The sequence below is a fragment of the Tachysurus vachellii genome, chromosome 1 (assembly GCF_030014155.1).
Source record: "Tachysurus vachellii isolate PV-2020 chromosome 1, HZAU_Pvac_v1, whole genome shotgun sequence".
Taxonomy (NCBI): domain Eukaryota; kingdom Metazoa; phylum Chordata; class Actinopteri; order Siluriformes; family Bagridae; genus Tachysurus; species Tachysurus vachellii.
In genome coordinates, this window is record NC_083460.1 from 16,952,704 (window position 1) to 16,970,203 (window position 17,500).

The 17,500-nt window shown below is 38.3% G+C and overlaps 1 protein-coding gene across 5 annotated transcripts in view; it reads right to left on the reverse strand.

Annotated features, from left to right (window-relative positions):
* Positions 1–1,338: 1,338 nt before the first annotated feature.
* The window catches only part of schip1 (schwannomin interacting protein 1), a 264,526-nt gene continuing 248,364 nt past the window's right edge, over positions 1,339–17,500 (reverse strand). For 4 of the 5 annotated variants that reach the window (XM_060875081.1, XM_060875090.1, XM_060875099.1 and 1 more), the window contains 6 exons: positions 14,180–14,298; positions 11,225–11,342; positions 9,041–9,238; positions 3,966–4,089; positions 2,801–2,894; positions 1,339–2,069 (listed from right to left, as the gene is read on the reverse strand). In XM_060875081.1, the coding sequence (XP_060731064.1) occupies positions 2,018–2,069; positions 2,801–2,894; positions 3,966–4,089; positions 9,041–9,238; positions 11,225–11,342; positions 14,180–14,298 (705 nt within the window). In that variant the 3' untranslated portion in view covers positions 1,339–2,017. Of the gene's footprint in view, positions 2,070–2,800; positions 2,895–3,965; positions 4,090–9,040; positions 9,239–11,224; positions 11,343–14,175; positions 14,299–17,500 lie in introns of those variants that run through there. The other variant, XM_060875118.1, reaches the window with a different exon arrangement.

The following is a 17,500-nucleotide window of genomic DNA, read 5'->3' on the forward strand; positions in this document are numbered from 1 at the left end:
TTTATAGTCACATTGTTGGATGACCATGAACCAACTGCGCAACACCACTTGCTGAATGTGTTGTTTTTCATGAATGTAAAAACCACCCGCTTCTATGAACAGTGGGTCATTGGAGTCTCAGTTGGTTAAGGCTCTGGGTTGTTGATCAGAAGATCAGGGTTTAAGCTCCAGCACTGCCAAGCTGCCGCTATTGGGCCCTTGAGCTAGGCTCTTAACCCTCATTGCTCCAGTGGTGCTGTATCATGGCAGACCCTGTGCTCTGAATTGAAATAATGGCTTTTTATATTCAGTTTGTCTGGTCCTGATGCACACCTCTATTTAGGTGTATTCTAGTGGTCTAACTGTTCAGTGTTCAGTGAAAAAACTAAATAGCTCATAACTATTTGTAGACACCTGACACAGGCTTATTTAACCTTAACCTAATTTAAACCTCATTGTCACCGTTATGTGTTGTTTATTAACATCAATCTCTTCAGCCATAATTTTTATTTTCTGTAATCTGCCAAAATGCATGTGCATTTTCCACACCTCATCATTTCTGCTTTTGACTATGACACTATGCACGTGTGGGTGGGGAAAATATTAATCAATATCTCTGTGACCGTATAAAGCCAGCATAAATCAAGTAAAAAAATTATGAGTCACTTTCACTCAGAATTGTTAGAGGGAAAAAAGTAATAATTCCCATTTCAAATCTTTACTCTCTGAGCATATTTCCATGGAGGGATTTTTTATTTATTTTTTAATCGGTGTATGATTTATGCTGACGCACCGTTGATGCACAGTTTCTGCTATGATCTTATTTTCCTGCCTTGCTACACTGTCTGAGTAAACTTCGTAATTGCCAACATTCAGAATCAGAATTTGTGATGTTCTTACTGAACAGCTTTATGAAAAATGTTTTATAGCTTGTAGAATAATCTGGAAAAATACAAGCACTTGACTGTCCATTCTACAGGAGACAACATTCATCTATCTATCTATCTATCTATCTATCTATCTATCTATCTATCTATCTATCTATCTATCTATCTATCTATCTATCTATCTATCTATCTCAGAGGTGGGAGTAAGTGCAAGTTACAAGTAAGACTCAAGTCATGAAAGTCAAGTTACAAGTAAGACTCAAGTCATGAAAGTCAAGTCAAAATCAAGACGAGTCTTTTTTTAATATTTGTCAAGCAAGTCTCAAGTCTCAAATTTGCGACTTAAGTCTGACTCGAGTCAAGTCATATGACTCGAGTCCCCCATCTCTGATATGTATACTTGGACCAGACACTTTGTGATATTCGAAGGCTCAATAAATGTAAAGAATTGGACATCAGGCGACACACAGAATATGAAACAAAGTTTTTATTTTTTATTTTACATATTTGTACATAAACATTTCTTCCCTCAAATAAAGAATCTGAATACAATAGGATGAAAATGATATTAACACACTTATTTAAAATGACTCGTCGTGTCAGAGGATCAACATTCACAAAATGTTGAATACCGATCAGTGTGAACATATTACCAAAAGCTACGACTCGACTACAAGGCAGGCATGTTTCCTTTTAGACGTTTAGCACCTTCAAATCAAAAGTTTCAGTTCAAAACTACCATTTGTGCAGAATTAAAACAGGCCAAAAAAAAATACTGTCCAACTTCAAACCGTCAGCAGTTCATTTTATGTTTACTTTATACAGTGAGGTCTTTTTAGCTTTTTAAGTCTGACTTCCTACTGATTTCCTTACTATATCTTTTACTTTAAATTTTTTTTGGTGATTTCACAGATATAATTGGCTGGCAAATGTAAAAAAAAAAAAAAAAAGTTAAAATTAAGGACTATTAAGAAGCAAGGCCAATCACTGCACAGAAAGCCAGGAACAGTATCTGAGACACACTTGAGTTTTTATGCGTTCAGGAAGTGCTCTGTCATTTGTATTTGTACATCCACAGAAGCAAAGAAAAGTGGCTCTTCTCTTTTTCAAAGCCATGATGGTGGAAGGTTTAGGGATAATGACAGCAGGGTTTATTTGGAAAGCGTCTTTTCAGCCATGTGCTTTTGCTGGCTTTCAGCATGCCTGTAGACACACACACACACACACACACACACACACACACACACACACACACACACACACACACACACACACACTTTATTTCAATACATAACCTTTCCTCATTGTTAGCTTGTACGAATTCATAACTTTGTCTCAAATATTCCTAAAGTGCACCTTGTGCCACTTTATTAGGAACACCTTTAGACCTGCATATTTATGCAGCATCAGTGCAATGCATAAAACTGTGCAAAAACAGGTCCAGTCCAGAGCTTACACCCCATATTCCAAGAATGGGAATAAATCTTGGCTATTTTCACACACAAAAACCTCAAGAAGTGCAGGCAGAAATTCCTTGTTAGGAGATTTCAGACTGGTTATTTGTGTTACTGTAGCTTTGCTGTCAGCTCAGACACTCTTTAAAACTGTTTTGAGCAGAAAAGCTTCTTCAACAAAATGGACTGTGTTGCATTTCATTGCTTAAATGTTTAAGAAGCAAGTAGCGAAACAGAACAGAGACAAGTTTCCTTTTTTTCCGTATACATTAGTGATTAGTGTAAAATCACGGCATGTAATTAATCGTAGCGACGCTTCACACGATCACTTTTGACCCAAAGAGAACAACATTCTTATGTAATATTTTTATAAGCCATGTCATCAGTTCCCTGATCAGTCAGAGAAGATATAGTGTATAAAACGATCCATGTTGTAACTGAAAGCAGTAAAAGATCCAGGATGAATGTATAAAGCCTCACCTAGTTAGATCTTCAATGTCCACTAGCATAGCATCCTGCTCCATGTGAAGCTCATCTCTAATCAGCAGCAGCTGCACCAGCTCCTCATTCAGACCTGCTCCAAGAGACAGCACAAAAACAAAGTTAACAATATAACATACAATACAAAACAATATAACATATAAATAACCACAAAGCTCCTCTGAAATAGCATTTTGCATGAATTCCACCACGAAGCACATTGTATTCTTTACAATGCTTCTTTCTGTACGACCAACCTGAATTTATTATTACCAATTTGACTACAATCAAAAATTAATATTCATTTCATACAAAAATGAGTAACAATGATTTCTGTAATTTGTTGATTGTTGTAATTTAACAATGTAATTTCGCAAACAAAAGTGAAAGGTGACACGATTGTAAAAGGAAATTCCAAAACATTAGGCAACCCCTTCACAAACATGCACACACACACACACACACGCGCACACACACCCATGATGATGTTTGGTGATGGAGCACAGTGAGTAAACTGTACTCAGTGGTACAGGGCAACTACATTTACTCACATACACACATCATCATTGTTCTTTATTTATTTATTTATTGCATTTGACTGTTTTAACAGAAACACTTATGCGATCTGTTAAACTATTTTGTGTGTAAAATTTCCCAGTTTATGGGTATTTTCTCGAAAGTAACTGCATGCTTTTAGTAACACCGGACACAAAAACCCCTCTCTACTTACAGTACCCTGATTGCAAATGTGTGTGCATGTGTAGGAGGTGTAGGAGGTGTAGGAGGTGATCAATGAACCCTATTACTGGAGACAACATTCATGAGTCTACTGTTATTAATCTGTGTTTCACTTCTGGTGTTTACTGGTTATTTTTTGCCACGCAAGACAGAATAGCTGACGATATAGCAGCAGGTCCCCCGGCTCATAATCAGTGCCTATATCAGTGCTCAATGTCTATATCAGTATTAAGTTTTCATTTTTAATACATTTTAAATTGTTAAATCAAAAGTGGTTGACAGGTCAGGTTTAAATTGATTTAAGTTTCCTTTTCCAAACCTGTTGAAAAAATTTCCACAGGATTGTACTGGTTTGAAATGATTTTTTTTTTTAATTTCCAAAATTGGTTTTACTTCCACAAAAAAAAAAAAAAAAGGGTGCACTTACTCTCAATCTGTGAGTGGAGGTCATTGACGATGACCTGTAGCTGACCCAAGGTCATGTCTCGCAGATCTGTGGGCTTTAGGCTTCTCTTCATCAGACACTCATTGATGTGGGGCATGTGGGGAAGCTACACACACACACACACACACACACACACACACACACGCGCGCGCACACATACACATGAGAAAATAGTAATACTGGTCTAATGCATGTACACTTCTATTGATGTCTATTGTATTAGACGGTGCAAGTCCTGCTCTCATGCTTTTAACGGGAAGTATTTTATTTCACAATATCTGTTTCAGTCTGTGTGGTCGTGTGTGTGTGTGTATGTGGACATGAACACAAGTAAGGAATATTAGCTCTTGTGTAAGCATCCAACAGCAGTAAGCCACAACTCTGTGAGACTGCCGTAACGTTCTGAACCTTGTCCATCAATCCTCCATAAAAAGTAGAATCCAACTCCGGATATTTCACATTTGCAAATCAGCAACGGTGACTAGATGAACATTTTCAGCTAGTGCACATAGACGTTCAAATCGAGGCAATGCCACAGCCGTCTGTGGTCAGGAGTACAGTCTGTTCCCTGTCAATCACTGCAACACAAGGCAGTCGAAAGTGTCCGTGAGTTCACATATGAGGAAGAGGGCAGATTGTGCTGTTCTCTCCCAGTGGGTTATCTAACCACAGCTTGACTCATATCACTTTTCTTCAAGATTGAACATAAGTTGTAGACTGTAGAAATGAGAAAAAAACTAAGCTAGAATACATGATGGTCCAATATGATTAAACGGGATCCCATGTGATGAACGTAATAAGCTCTTAGTCAATTTCCTTTTCATGATTATGAAACAGGATGGAGGACTGAGGTCCGACAATCAGAAACTAGCTTGTTTATCAATGTGTGGTTTCCCATGAGCAGTCTATTCTAAAGTATCATGGCATGAGAGCAATGGTCACAGAGATCAGTCTAGTTTTGCTTTTGAAACGTTGTTCATCTGACCTTTACTGAGTCATGATTAATACTGCCACTACTTAAAAGCGGAGATGTGGTTTATTTTGTAGATCTGGGTCTGTGGAAGTTAATGTTGCCAGGTCACAGAAATCTACCTTGTTTTTCCCCAAACACACTAAGCATCTTTATATATATATATATATATATAAGCCTACGTGTTTATGTTGTGTGTGATATATTTGTTGATTTTTAGCATTTTTAGCACATTTAGCAATCCGATAAATGAGAAATTACGATTAATACAATAGCGACCAAGTGATCGTGATGCATCATGCATAAATTCACAAACAAGACTGAAATACTTAAGAATTTGACTCGCGTAAAGCTGAAATCGATTAAATTCTTTGACACCGCATCGCTACTTATTAGTCAGAAGGTGTTGATAAATCTTCTATAACAGCAAATTAGGTTCATTCACTACATCTTATATAATTAACTTTTTTCTTTTTTACATTATTGTTATTGTATTGTAGCAGCAACAGAAACAAGATCTTACATTTTCTAATATTTTAAATGTAAGAATAATATGAATATGTTTAAGAGCCTCCTGGTGGTCCAGTGGCAGGATCCCGGGTTCGATTCCCAGGCAGGGAGCTTAACCCAGCCACTGAAGAGATAACTGGTCCCGAGCCTGAATAAAAGGAGAGGGTTGCATCAGGAAGGGCATCCGGCGTAAAACCTGTGCCGTACTATAATATGCGGAACACGCGATCCACTGTGACAACAAGAAGAGGAGGATGTTTAAGCGTTTATCATTCAGTAATCAATTAATAATTGTAATCGTGGTATAAGAAGAACAAAATCCTGTCTCTGACACTCATATCTGTAAAATGTTATGATGCACACACTACATGATGGTTTTGTTGCAAGAAATTGACATTATAGTGCTGTGGGGAAAATTTAGTCACATTATTTTTGTTATAAGTAATTGTTGGTATCGGTAAACACGCTGTAAAAATTACTGACCTCATTAGCTTATTACGTATGTGTGCTACAAAGGATTTCCTCAGAGAGAAAGGTGACTTGCAAAAGGTAAAAAAAAAAGCTTCCTGTCTTAGTTTCAGACATCCCTCCACATACGCCCCCATCGTCTCTCTCTCTTTCGCTCAGGTTTAGGAGTGCAGTGCTAGCAAGTGGTTAGTCATATCGCATGCTGGGATTTCTCTGGATACAGAATTCCCCCCCTCCATTTACCAAACACTCTTTCTTTCTCGTTTTTTTCCTCCCACACTGCTGTGAACATGTACCCAGCTTCCTCCTTGTCTCTCTTTTTTCCTTGATGTGTCGACATGGCTATATAGATTCATCTGTCTGAATTTATTTATCTGATTCCACTGTTAAAATGGATAGTTTTAGAATGTGTGTGTGTGTGTGTGTGTTTTCATGTTCATGTGAGGAAGTGATCATGGCAAGTGCTATTTCTGGTTTCTCAGCCTTCTTTTGTTTCAAAACCTGACGTCATCAGCTGCTACCTGATTCGTGTTGACGAGGTGTGATTTGACGAGAGGCTGTTTGTGTTTGTAAGGCACGACGGTCCAGCGGGTATCGGACGGAGATGATGCAAATTAAACCATGGCAGAAAGGATAAACTCACCAGGAGAAAATGCTTCTCTTATGGGATACAATAATAAACACCAACTAGATCAAGTTTCCAGACTAACTAGAAATTTTAGTGTATGGAATTCTGAAATGTAGTAAACGTTGTTCATTTATCTCAGTTTTTTCTCCAGTATTAAACATTCATTCATTCATTCATTCATCTTCTACCGCTTATCCGAACTACCTCGGGTCACGGGGAGTCTGTGCCTATCTCAGGCGTCATTGGGCATCAAGGCAGGATAAACCCTGGACGGAGTGCCAACCCATCGCAGGGCACACACACACACACTCTCATTCACTCACGCAATCACACACTAGGGACAATTTTCCAGAGATGCCAATCAACCTACCATGCATGTCTTTGGACCGGGAGAGTAAACCGGAGTACCCGGAGGAAACCCCCGAGGCACGGGGAGAACATGCAAACTCCACACACACAAGGTGGAGGCGGGAATCGAACTCCCAACCCTGGGGGTGTGAGGCGAACGTGCTAACCACTAAGCCACCGTGCCCCCGTATTAAACATTGTAATTTGCAAATATACATTAAAGAACATGAAAAATCATATTTAAATCACTATAAAAAAGTATATAACATGACTAGTGAATCTCTATCTATCTATCTATCTATCTATCTATCTAGTGTTTGTATATGTGTTGGGATGTTGTAGCCTAGTGGTTAAGGTGTTTGGCTACCAATCGGATGGTTGTGAGTTCAATTTCTACGTCCACCAAGCTGCCACTGCTGGGCCCCTGAGCAAGGCCCTTAACCCTCAATTGCTCAGTTATACAAAAAAATGAGATAAAATGTAAGTCACTCTGGATAAGGGCATCTTCTAAATGATGTAAATGTATACAAAAATGATCTCACATTCCTTCCATCTCATCTCTCCACAAACACATCTGAGAGCAGATTTCGTGTTATTGTTGTCTGTACTGCAAATAACTGCAGATAAATATAACACTCCTCCAGTTCCTTATTTACCATTTAGCGAATTATTAAAGTGCATCCTGGGTAAAAAAAGTGTTGTCGGCAGAGGCGCTGTGAAAAAGCAAACATCGAAGAAGAGGCCTGACAAAAAAAATGTGCTTAAATATTTGGCAGAGCTTTTTGTTTAATTTCTTCTTTTTAACTTTTTTTTTTAATTATTTTTATTTTCAGGAGTATTTAACAAAATCAAGTTAGTCTTATGAAGTTTATTTGTTTTTAAACTGATATGTCTGTTTTTTTTTTTTAACCATTTAAAAACAGATTTTTTCACTTTTTTTAGCAATTACGTCATACATCTCGTTCTTGGGTGGCAGATAAGCATTTTTTCCCCCTTCTGCTCTACCTTTCTTCAATTTAGTTTCAGCAGAAACTCCCAGAGGTGTTCATTAAAACTCTCTAGGTATTTCAGTGTCCAGCTCTATATAAATAACACTGATCTTTCACTGAGCTGACACGAGGAAGCGATACAGCTGCAACAGACAGAAAGCAGAAGTGCACAGTCCTGATAAGATGAGATCAACAAAGTTCAGGTCTTTTCCCTCACATCACCAGTTTGTCTCCCTGCTGCTCTGTGGGTTTGGAGGTGAAGGGACACGTAGGGTCGATACGGACCCAGCAAGACATGTGAAAGTGAAAGACAGCCCAGGCAGAAACTGGGACTTGATGATGTGACAAAAAAGGGAAAGAGGTAGAATTTGAACTCTCTAACCAAAGCAGGGAAATTAAACCTGTCCAAATCTGTTATTTCACACATGATGCAATGATTCATGGAAACACACGTATACACAAGTCTCTAAGAGTCACGTCTCTAGAGAACATCAAAATGGCCTCTATGGGACACAGAATGTACCTGATGCTCTTCTTTGGGAGATGAAATATACCTGATGCTCCAAGATGGCCTTTATGGGCAGACTGTGTCCTCGCTCCTACCTGGAGCCCCTTTATCTATAACCATTGACCTCACAATTATAGCCACGTCTGGGCAAGTTAGTCTCACAAATTACACTTCCAGCAGATCGTCTCAGTCTGGGTTTGTTGCATGGTGACATTGATGTCGGTGAAATACGTGTTTTTTATACTCGACGACGCTGACGAACATACGTTACAAGTTAAACCTCTAATGAAATCTATGAGTGTGGCTTGTGAGACTCATTCAGTAACTCTATGTTCTCATCTGTCTGCTTTAAAGACCCACTGAAAGCAATAAGGTTTGAAGTTTTCCATATATAAAATTCTACACTGTACAGTTACAGAAATTGTAAACACTCATGTGCGTTAAGTAAGAAATAAAACCCACCCGGAAGTGCTGCTAGAAGATAGAAGCTCACTATCTGATATCTGCATGTGTTTTATTCCTCTTAAACCGCATCAACATGCCATCATGAATGCTGAAATTACTAACCAGCACATTAATATAAACCCGTGACCAATCAGATTTGAGGAAAAAAAATACAAAATTAGACAAACTCACCAGATCTGCCACTGGTGACTTCTTGCGGTTTTGTTTCTCCACCTCCACTTGCATCTTGGCCATGGGTTTGGCCATTGCCAGTGCTAGTTTGGCTTCAGCCTGCAGCTTCTTCTGTCTGCTCAGGAAGTCCATGTCCTCCAGAGACTCAGAGTCTTCTTCTGTGGTGTCCCTGTCTGAGTACGATGAACTCTGTTTGCTCTAGAGGTGGGAACGTGGGAGCATAAGGAAAAAAAGAGAAGAGATTTAACGGATGACTGGATGGATGGTGATTATAAATGAATGTGTGTGTGTGAGTGTGTGTGTGTGTGTAATCCCTGGTCAGATATAATCCTGACACAAAATGCTTTACAAACATATATATATTCCTTGTGTATTCCCTCTGTATTATATATACACAGTTTCCACACAGGGCCCTTGATCCTGACACCAGGAGCTCATCTAAGTCACAAGTGCGTTCGCATGGAAACATGCTGCATGACACATTTGTGTAAATTTATTTATGAGATCTGGAATATGAGGATCCTCTGAAGCCCATCTGAGGGACAGATGAAAAGAGACAGGAAACGTGAAAAGACAGATGGCACTCCACACAATTTTGTTTCCCTCTTTCTTATGAACCTGCCAATGAGTTTGTGCTTCTTGCTCTTGTACCCCTTCTTATCTTATTCTATCTAATGTTATTTTCTTTGCCTGTTGAGTTCAAGAGTCTTAAAAATGCCCAAGAAAAGTGATCTTTAACATTATTATTGAGTGTGTGTGTGTGTGTGTGGGTGTGTGTGTGTGTGTATGTGTGTGTGTGTGGCGGATTGTGTCATCACAGTTTGTTACGGTTCTAGATGAATCATATCTATATATTTCCATATCCACACACACACACACACACACACACACATACACACACACAAACACACACACACACACACACACACACACACACATACACACACACATACACACACACAAACACACACACACACACACACACACACACACACACATACACACAGACAAACACACACACACACACACACACACACACACACACACACACACACACACACACATATACTTTAAACACATGATGATCCTAAGGCAAAAATCAAATCTATAAGACGCAAATAATTTAAAACAAATTTCAATCCCATCTATTATACGCTCTCTGACTCCAGAACGTTTAGTATTATAAGATCGCACACATCCCTTTAAAAAATCCCTTTATCCTCCATCATGGAAAAAAAAAGGAAAGACGCTTGTTGACTCGCATTAGTCAGATACCGGAGACACACAATACACAAAAGTGTATTAAAAATACATTTTAATAATATCATTCATTCATTCATTTTCTACCGCTTATCCGAACTACTTCGGGTCACGGGGAGCCTGTGCCTATCTCAGGCATCATCGGGCATCAAGGCAGGATTCACCCTGGACGGACATTTTAATAATACAATTCCTTAAAATATATTTAACCCTGAAAGAAAAAAAAATCTCTAATTAGAAAAACATTTAAATCATCAAAAGATTTTAATATCAGATCGGCTGATGTTTGAAATAAAGTTTGATATGTTGTGCAGCGTTACAGGAAGCGTCCCAGTATTTATTCTCTCCAGATCGAGCTTCATAAAATAATAACTTAATAATTGGATTGATAATAATTTTAAAAAATAAGTATTTTTTTAAACAATAACACTTCTCTACCGATCTGTAAATTTCCTGTAATTCACTCGAACAACAAACAATACTAATTTATAATTATTATAATAATAATCTTTAGGTGTTTCATTCATAATTTTAATCTTCTTTATATTTTATGAACTGGTCGAATGTTTATTTTTTAACGAAATCAATTAATTATTAAATATTAATATACAGGATTTGGGGAAAATCCATCAAATTGTAAAACATAAGGTGAAATGTGAATGAAGGCGATTATTAGGTGAAGTATAAATAATTTTCTACCACGGGCTGCTACATACGTTATGGTAAATTAAACCAAAATCGTCTGCTAGGAAACTTATAACCACATGACAGCAGGGACATTTTCTCAGGCCATTTCTGAAATTTGGACAAGGTAAATCTGAGTCAATTTAATACTGAGTGATATAGGTTATAGTGGATTTGAGTCACTGTGTGCGTGTGTGTGTGTGTGTGTGTGTGTGTGTGTGTGTGTGTTTGTGTGTGTACCATAGGGGACAGTGGTGTGTCCAGACTGGTCTCTGTCTTGCTGTCATCTGCATCACTGTCTTTGTCACTTCCACTATCATTGACAAAACAGATTTGCAGGTTCATTCCACTCTGTAATCTGTGGGAAACACACACACACACACACACACACACACACACACACACACACACAAGTTGAGAATAATTCTCCTCAATTGGCTTTTAATGACAGTATATAATCACACACAAAAAAATGTGTCATATAAACTTTCCTATAGTTTCACAATATTTAAAACAGTCAGGCCATGTTTTCTTGTGTAGGCAGGAAGCTAGACTTGTGGCTATTAGTAGTAGTATACAGATGACGGCACGTACACACCCTGACCCTCGCTGAGATCGATCTGGAGAAGGAGGACACTACTAAAACAAACTCTAGTGAATTTCTATAGATTCGCGAAAATACAGAAGGGATGTAAACATGTGGAATACTTTCATTCGCAGCATCAAAACAGACACGAATCTCACAACCTCGTCAGAGTACAAATTTAGGTGCTGTTAGATTTCCATCCGTCAAAAGTTCGAAAAGAAGTAAACTTTTTTAAAGCAAGAAGCAGATTTTTTTTGTGCATGCTGAAAAACTTTAGGTGCAAACTGCAGTAATAAATCAGATTTGTTGTTAACTGATTGTTACGGAAGTCTTATTAGAGGCCATGCATTATTATTTTTGTTTTGTTTTTGTTTTCTCATTATCTCGTTATTCTGTCGTGATCTCCAGAAATTTATTTATACTTTAAATTGTTTTGTATTCGTTTTATACAATCTTTTTGTAGCATGTTATTATTCTGTGATGTGATGCTCCCTTTCCTCTTTCAGCTCTATTAACGCTCCGTATCTTAAAGGTGGGGTGCACGATGTTTGAGAAATGCTTCAGAAAACTGAGTTGGGCAGACTAACAAAACAAACGTGTAGCCAATGAGCAGAAAGGGGCGTGTCTTGTCAATATGCGGCAGAGAGAGTGTTCAATGCGCATGCGTGACATTAGCAGAAAGCGATTGAAACATTGACATGGCGGAGACCTGCCGTTACCTTTGCCTCGGGTTCTAGGTGTTGAACGTCGTCTTCCGTGTGAAACGGAGCTAAACCTTTCACGGTACAACACACAGTACTACAAAAATACATTTGTATTACCATAGTATTACTCATTCAGTTCATTTATTGATAAAAATATCCCCTCGGCCAGCTGCCCCAGCAGGTTCCGCCATAATAGTCGCCTGGGTTACGTATGTATGTGTGGGGCGGAGCTATCGAAACAGGGGTGACGCCCATTTGGGTTAGGGGCGTGTTTGTTTTGGTGATTTCAAATGTCAACATTGACTTTCAAACATTGTGCACCCCGCCTTTAAACCTTTAAACTAGACATAACAAAACATAACAAGAAAATAATATAATATCGCATGGCCTCTTAGGACTTTTGTAGATTGTGTTCCCTTGTTTTTGTATTATAGATTTGTACCGTTATAACACATGATTGTATTTCTATGTTGATCGGTCTAAAACACATACTCGTATATACAGCGTAAAGCGTTTAATTAAATCGTCTACGTCACCGTTGTCGCTGTTAATGTCCGTATTGATTTGACGTCACTTGCTGAACTCTGAGTCAAGGAGACAGGCCTGAGTTCCCGAACGGGGAATTCGGATCTGATAAGGTGTTTTCTTTAGTTTCTAGTCTGTCATTAGAAATTATGACCTTTAATTAAATGTAGTATTAATTAAACGAGTCCTAATAGCCCTGCCCCCAAAACTGTGTTCTTTAAGCCTTTAAGCAGATCTAAAAATCTTTAAGCGGAAAAAAAATGAAAATATCGGAAATGTCTACATCAGTTGCTAGAAAAAAAAAATATTCTGATGCAGTGGTTAAAAAAGTCCTAGATTGACCAGGGAGATGGGAATATGTCATAATGCGGTGTTACTGTGCAGATCATCTGTGTTTATTCGTCCATATTTGGCCATTTTGATGATGACTGACAGGAATATGAAGGTGTGTGTGTGGTGAAGATGATGTACATCTCATATGACTTGTCCAGATTCCTTCCAAGGAAGTGTACACTGACCTTCCACACTCTTAGACAACTTAGGTGTGTGTGTGTGTGTGTGTGTGTGTGTGTGTGTGTGTGTGTGTGTGTGTGTGTGTGTTTATGTGTGACTGTGTGAGCTTCTTCTCTTTTGGGAAGCACGTCTATGCCGGGATCTACACATAGATGGGGAAGTCCTCTCATTCGTTCTTAGAGAGTGAACGCTTCACTCTGAAAGTACTTCCTGTTTTCTGGTGCTTATACACACACACACACACACAGACACACTCACTGTGCTCTGAACTATGTAGCTGAATGACTGGAAGTCTCTTCCCTCATTTTCTCTGCCTCATGTGATTCAGCTAAGTAACAACTGGAGTGAGACATGATTTAAGCTCTCGAGGAGAAAGACGCAAAAACCCCTGTAAGTGTAGAGAAGCTTATGTCCCTAAAACAAGACTTCACATCTACTATGTGACTTACAGGAAATTTTGACTGCACACTAGAAAGTGACCTTCACTTGCATGACTCATCTGATTAATATTGTGGCAGAGTGATGTGTAAAAATGAAATCAGCGACAGTCATTTGGTCATTTGTAGAAAGAATTTAAAACATTTTGCACACACACACACACGCAAACACACACGCACACACACACACACACATACACACACACACACGCACACGCACACGCACACACACACGCGTGCGCACGCACGCACGCACGCACGCACGCACGCACGCACACACGCACGCACACACACACACACACACACACACACACACACACACACACACACACACACACACACACACACACACACACACACACACACGCACACACACGCACACACACACACACACACACAAACACACACACACCCACACCCACACACTCACCTTGAGGACAGGCTGGGCTTGCCACTCTTGCTGCAGCTGGTATAAATTCCAGGTCCATCGTCGAAGAAACTCCCCAGTGCCAGCTTCTGTCTGATGGATTCTCGCTCATTTTTTTGGGCCTGAGAAAAAGAAAACACAGCGAAAGTTAACCTGGTGCTGTTTGCACACACACACACACACGCTCTGTGCAGTGAGCGCAGTAGGAGACCTACATTACCTACATGACCTAGATCACCTCCTAACACATTTTGAAGGTTACTTTTCAGGGTCCCAGAAGTGGCAGCTTGGTGGACCTGGGGTTCGATCTCACAACCTTCCTCAACACCGTAACCACCAAGCTCCGTAAACCGATACGCCCATTTACGTTTACAATTTTACAGCATTTGGCAGATGCCCTTATCCAGAGTGACGTACATTTATCTCCTTCATATAGCTTGGTAGTCCAACACTTTAACCACTGAGCTACCACATGTGATTTGGCTAAGTAGCAACCGGAGTAAGACATATTACATATTAAGTATAAATTCGTTTCAACTTTACAATGAAATACAATATTAAGAACTGTTTTGGTTCGATTCTTCATTTGATAGTTCAGTTGCATTTCCGATCTATTAATCCAATTAATTCAATTCAATTCAATTCAATTCAATTCAATTCAAGTTTATTTGTATAGCGCTTTTTACAATGGACATTGTCACAAAGCAGCTTTACAGAACATAAACATAGAACAAAAGATAAACATAAGGAGTAGTATAAAGAATTAATATAATAAAAATTCAAGATATATATAGTTCACAGGGTGTATGTATGTATGCATGTATGAATGTATGTATGTGTGTATATGTATTTGTCCCCAATGAGCAAGTCTGAGGGGCTCAGGCAGCAGTGGCAAGGAAAAACTCCCTTAGATTGGTAAAGGAAGAAACCTTGAGAGGAACCAGACTCAAGGGGAACCCATCCTCATATGGGTGACACTAGATGGTGTGGTTACAAATATACAAGTATCACAGAGTCCAACTGGAGCCTGGTAGATCTGTAAATGTCTCAGGATTCTCACAGAGTCAGCGATCCAATTAATCCGATCCAATAATCTCTAATAGCAATTATAATTGGTGTGTGAAAGTAAACGTACACATATTATTAGTGGTACAGTATATATTGATCTTAGGGTAATAGCTTAGATTAGGGTGGGCCAGTGTGGTGGGTCAGTGAGCAGAAATGGTGAAACTATCTAAAATAATTTTTTGCTCATTTAAATTCTTTGCTAAAGCTTCATACACACTTCATAAACACTTCATAAACATGTCATTACATAAGATAAAGTAGAATAAAATCACAACAGAAAAAAACAAGAATTTACTCCTCACTGTTAAAATTGGGATAAATAAATAAATCAAATAAATTAATTAAATAAAAAAACATATAAAATAAACAATAATAATAATAGATAAAGATTTATAAAATAAATAAATAAATAATAATAATAATAGATAAATAAACAATAGATAAAATAAGTAAGTAAATAAATAAATAAATAATAATAATAATAATAATAATAATAATAATAATAATAATAATAATAATAATAATAATAAACACCTAACAAAAAAATAGATAAATAAAATAGATAAATAAATTCATCTTCATCCTTTCCTGTTCCAATTAGCATCATCCTAATATAACCAAATTATACGTCTATCTATCAGCATCTATCTTCACATACCGGAACTGGATTTACTGAATTCATGCCATGTGCTTCAGAGCGAAAGAGAGAAATCACCAAACCGTGCTTGGAAAATCTAGGAAAGTACATACTTATGGATCCTTAAAGAAGAACCCATAAGGCAGTATGATATGTTTGTGTTACTTTATCTTCTATTCTTCAGCTGTATACTGTCATGGTTTCTAATAGTTCCTCTAAAGGCTTCTTCTTCGTGTGGTTTCAGGGAGTTTTTCCGTACCACTGTCACATCTGGCTTGCTCATCAGGGATCTAAATATATATCTGGATTTCTGTAAAGCTGCTTGTATTTATTAAAACTGTTATCCAAATGAAACCGAATTGAACTTTATTCTTTAGATCTGTGACAGAAAGCTTTATTTATTTTTTTTCTTATTTAGAAAAAAGAAAAAAAAAAAGCTTGCACTGGAAGAAAATGTATGATTTATGTCACAGTTATTAGCCTTATCCACACTAACACTACACACACACACACACACACACACACACACACAAACACACACACACACACACACACACACACACACACTTATGCCTTATGTCCTTTATATCAATGTCTGATGTTTTTAGCAAACTCCATAGGAATCAACATACACAGTAAAACTGATTCTGATTCAGTTACCAGATTAAAAGTGCACCATATTGAGTAGATAAATCCACATAACGCTTTCTCATGTCACGGAAACATGTTCCCATAAATCGTGTTGTATTACTGAAGCATAATTATAATCCGTAGCCAAACCATCATACAGTAAATCAGCTATAGATGCTGGAAAAATGTCCCAGCTCGCTTAACGGTGACGTTCATATGCACACGGTTTCATCCTGTATAGATGAAATGTTTGTAAAGTGACTGATCATGAGACATGGGATGATTTAAAGGTCATATATTTCACTTGTTTACATGTCAGACTTACTGCACTACCTCTTCTCCTGCTTATAAGTCTGCACTGATACGTCTCTTTCGATTACACTTTACTCTGATATCGACTCTGTATCCTCGCTCTGATGCTGCAACGTTTATGTATGTGCTTAAGGATGTTTAAAATCCACATCACATCACAGCAAATGCTTTTAGGCATGACTACAAAATGGTACAGCTGACAAAATAGTGTGCTACACAGTGAGAAACAGGTGAGGTTAAAAAGCAATAGCACAAAAAAAAAGGCTGAAAATGTTCTGACAACAGCAGAACAACAGATTGACAACAGCAAATGCAAATACACTTTTGTCCTCAGCAGACCACACAGGAGTGAGTGCAGCTACAACATTCTGTACAAGGTAAGCAATATAAAATAAAAGCCGTGTGGAGTTCTGTTCTTTCACCAGCAGGGTGCAGTGTTTCGCTTGTTATGTTGTGTCACAGCGCTGCGGTTAGAAGTTCCTCTCAAAATAGTCAGGAGAAATGTGATTTTACACACAAGTGTGTGAGTGTGTGTGTGTGTGTGTGTGTGTTAGTGTGTGTGTGTGTGTGTGTGTTTGTGTGTGTGTGTGTGAGTGTGTGTGTGTGTTAGTGTGTGTGTGTGTGTGTGTGTTTGTGTGTGTGTGTGTGAGTGTGTGTGTGTGTTAGTGTGTGTGTGT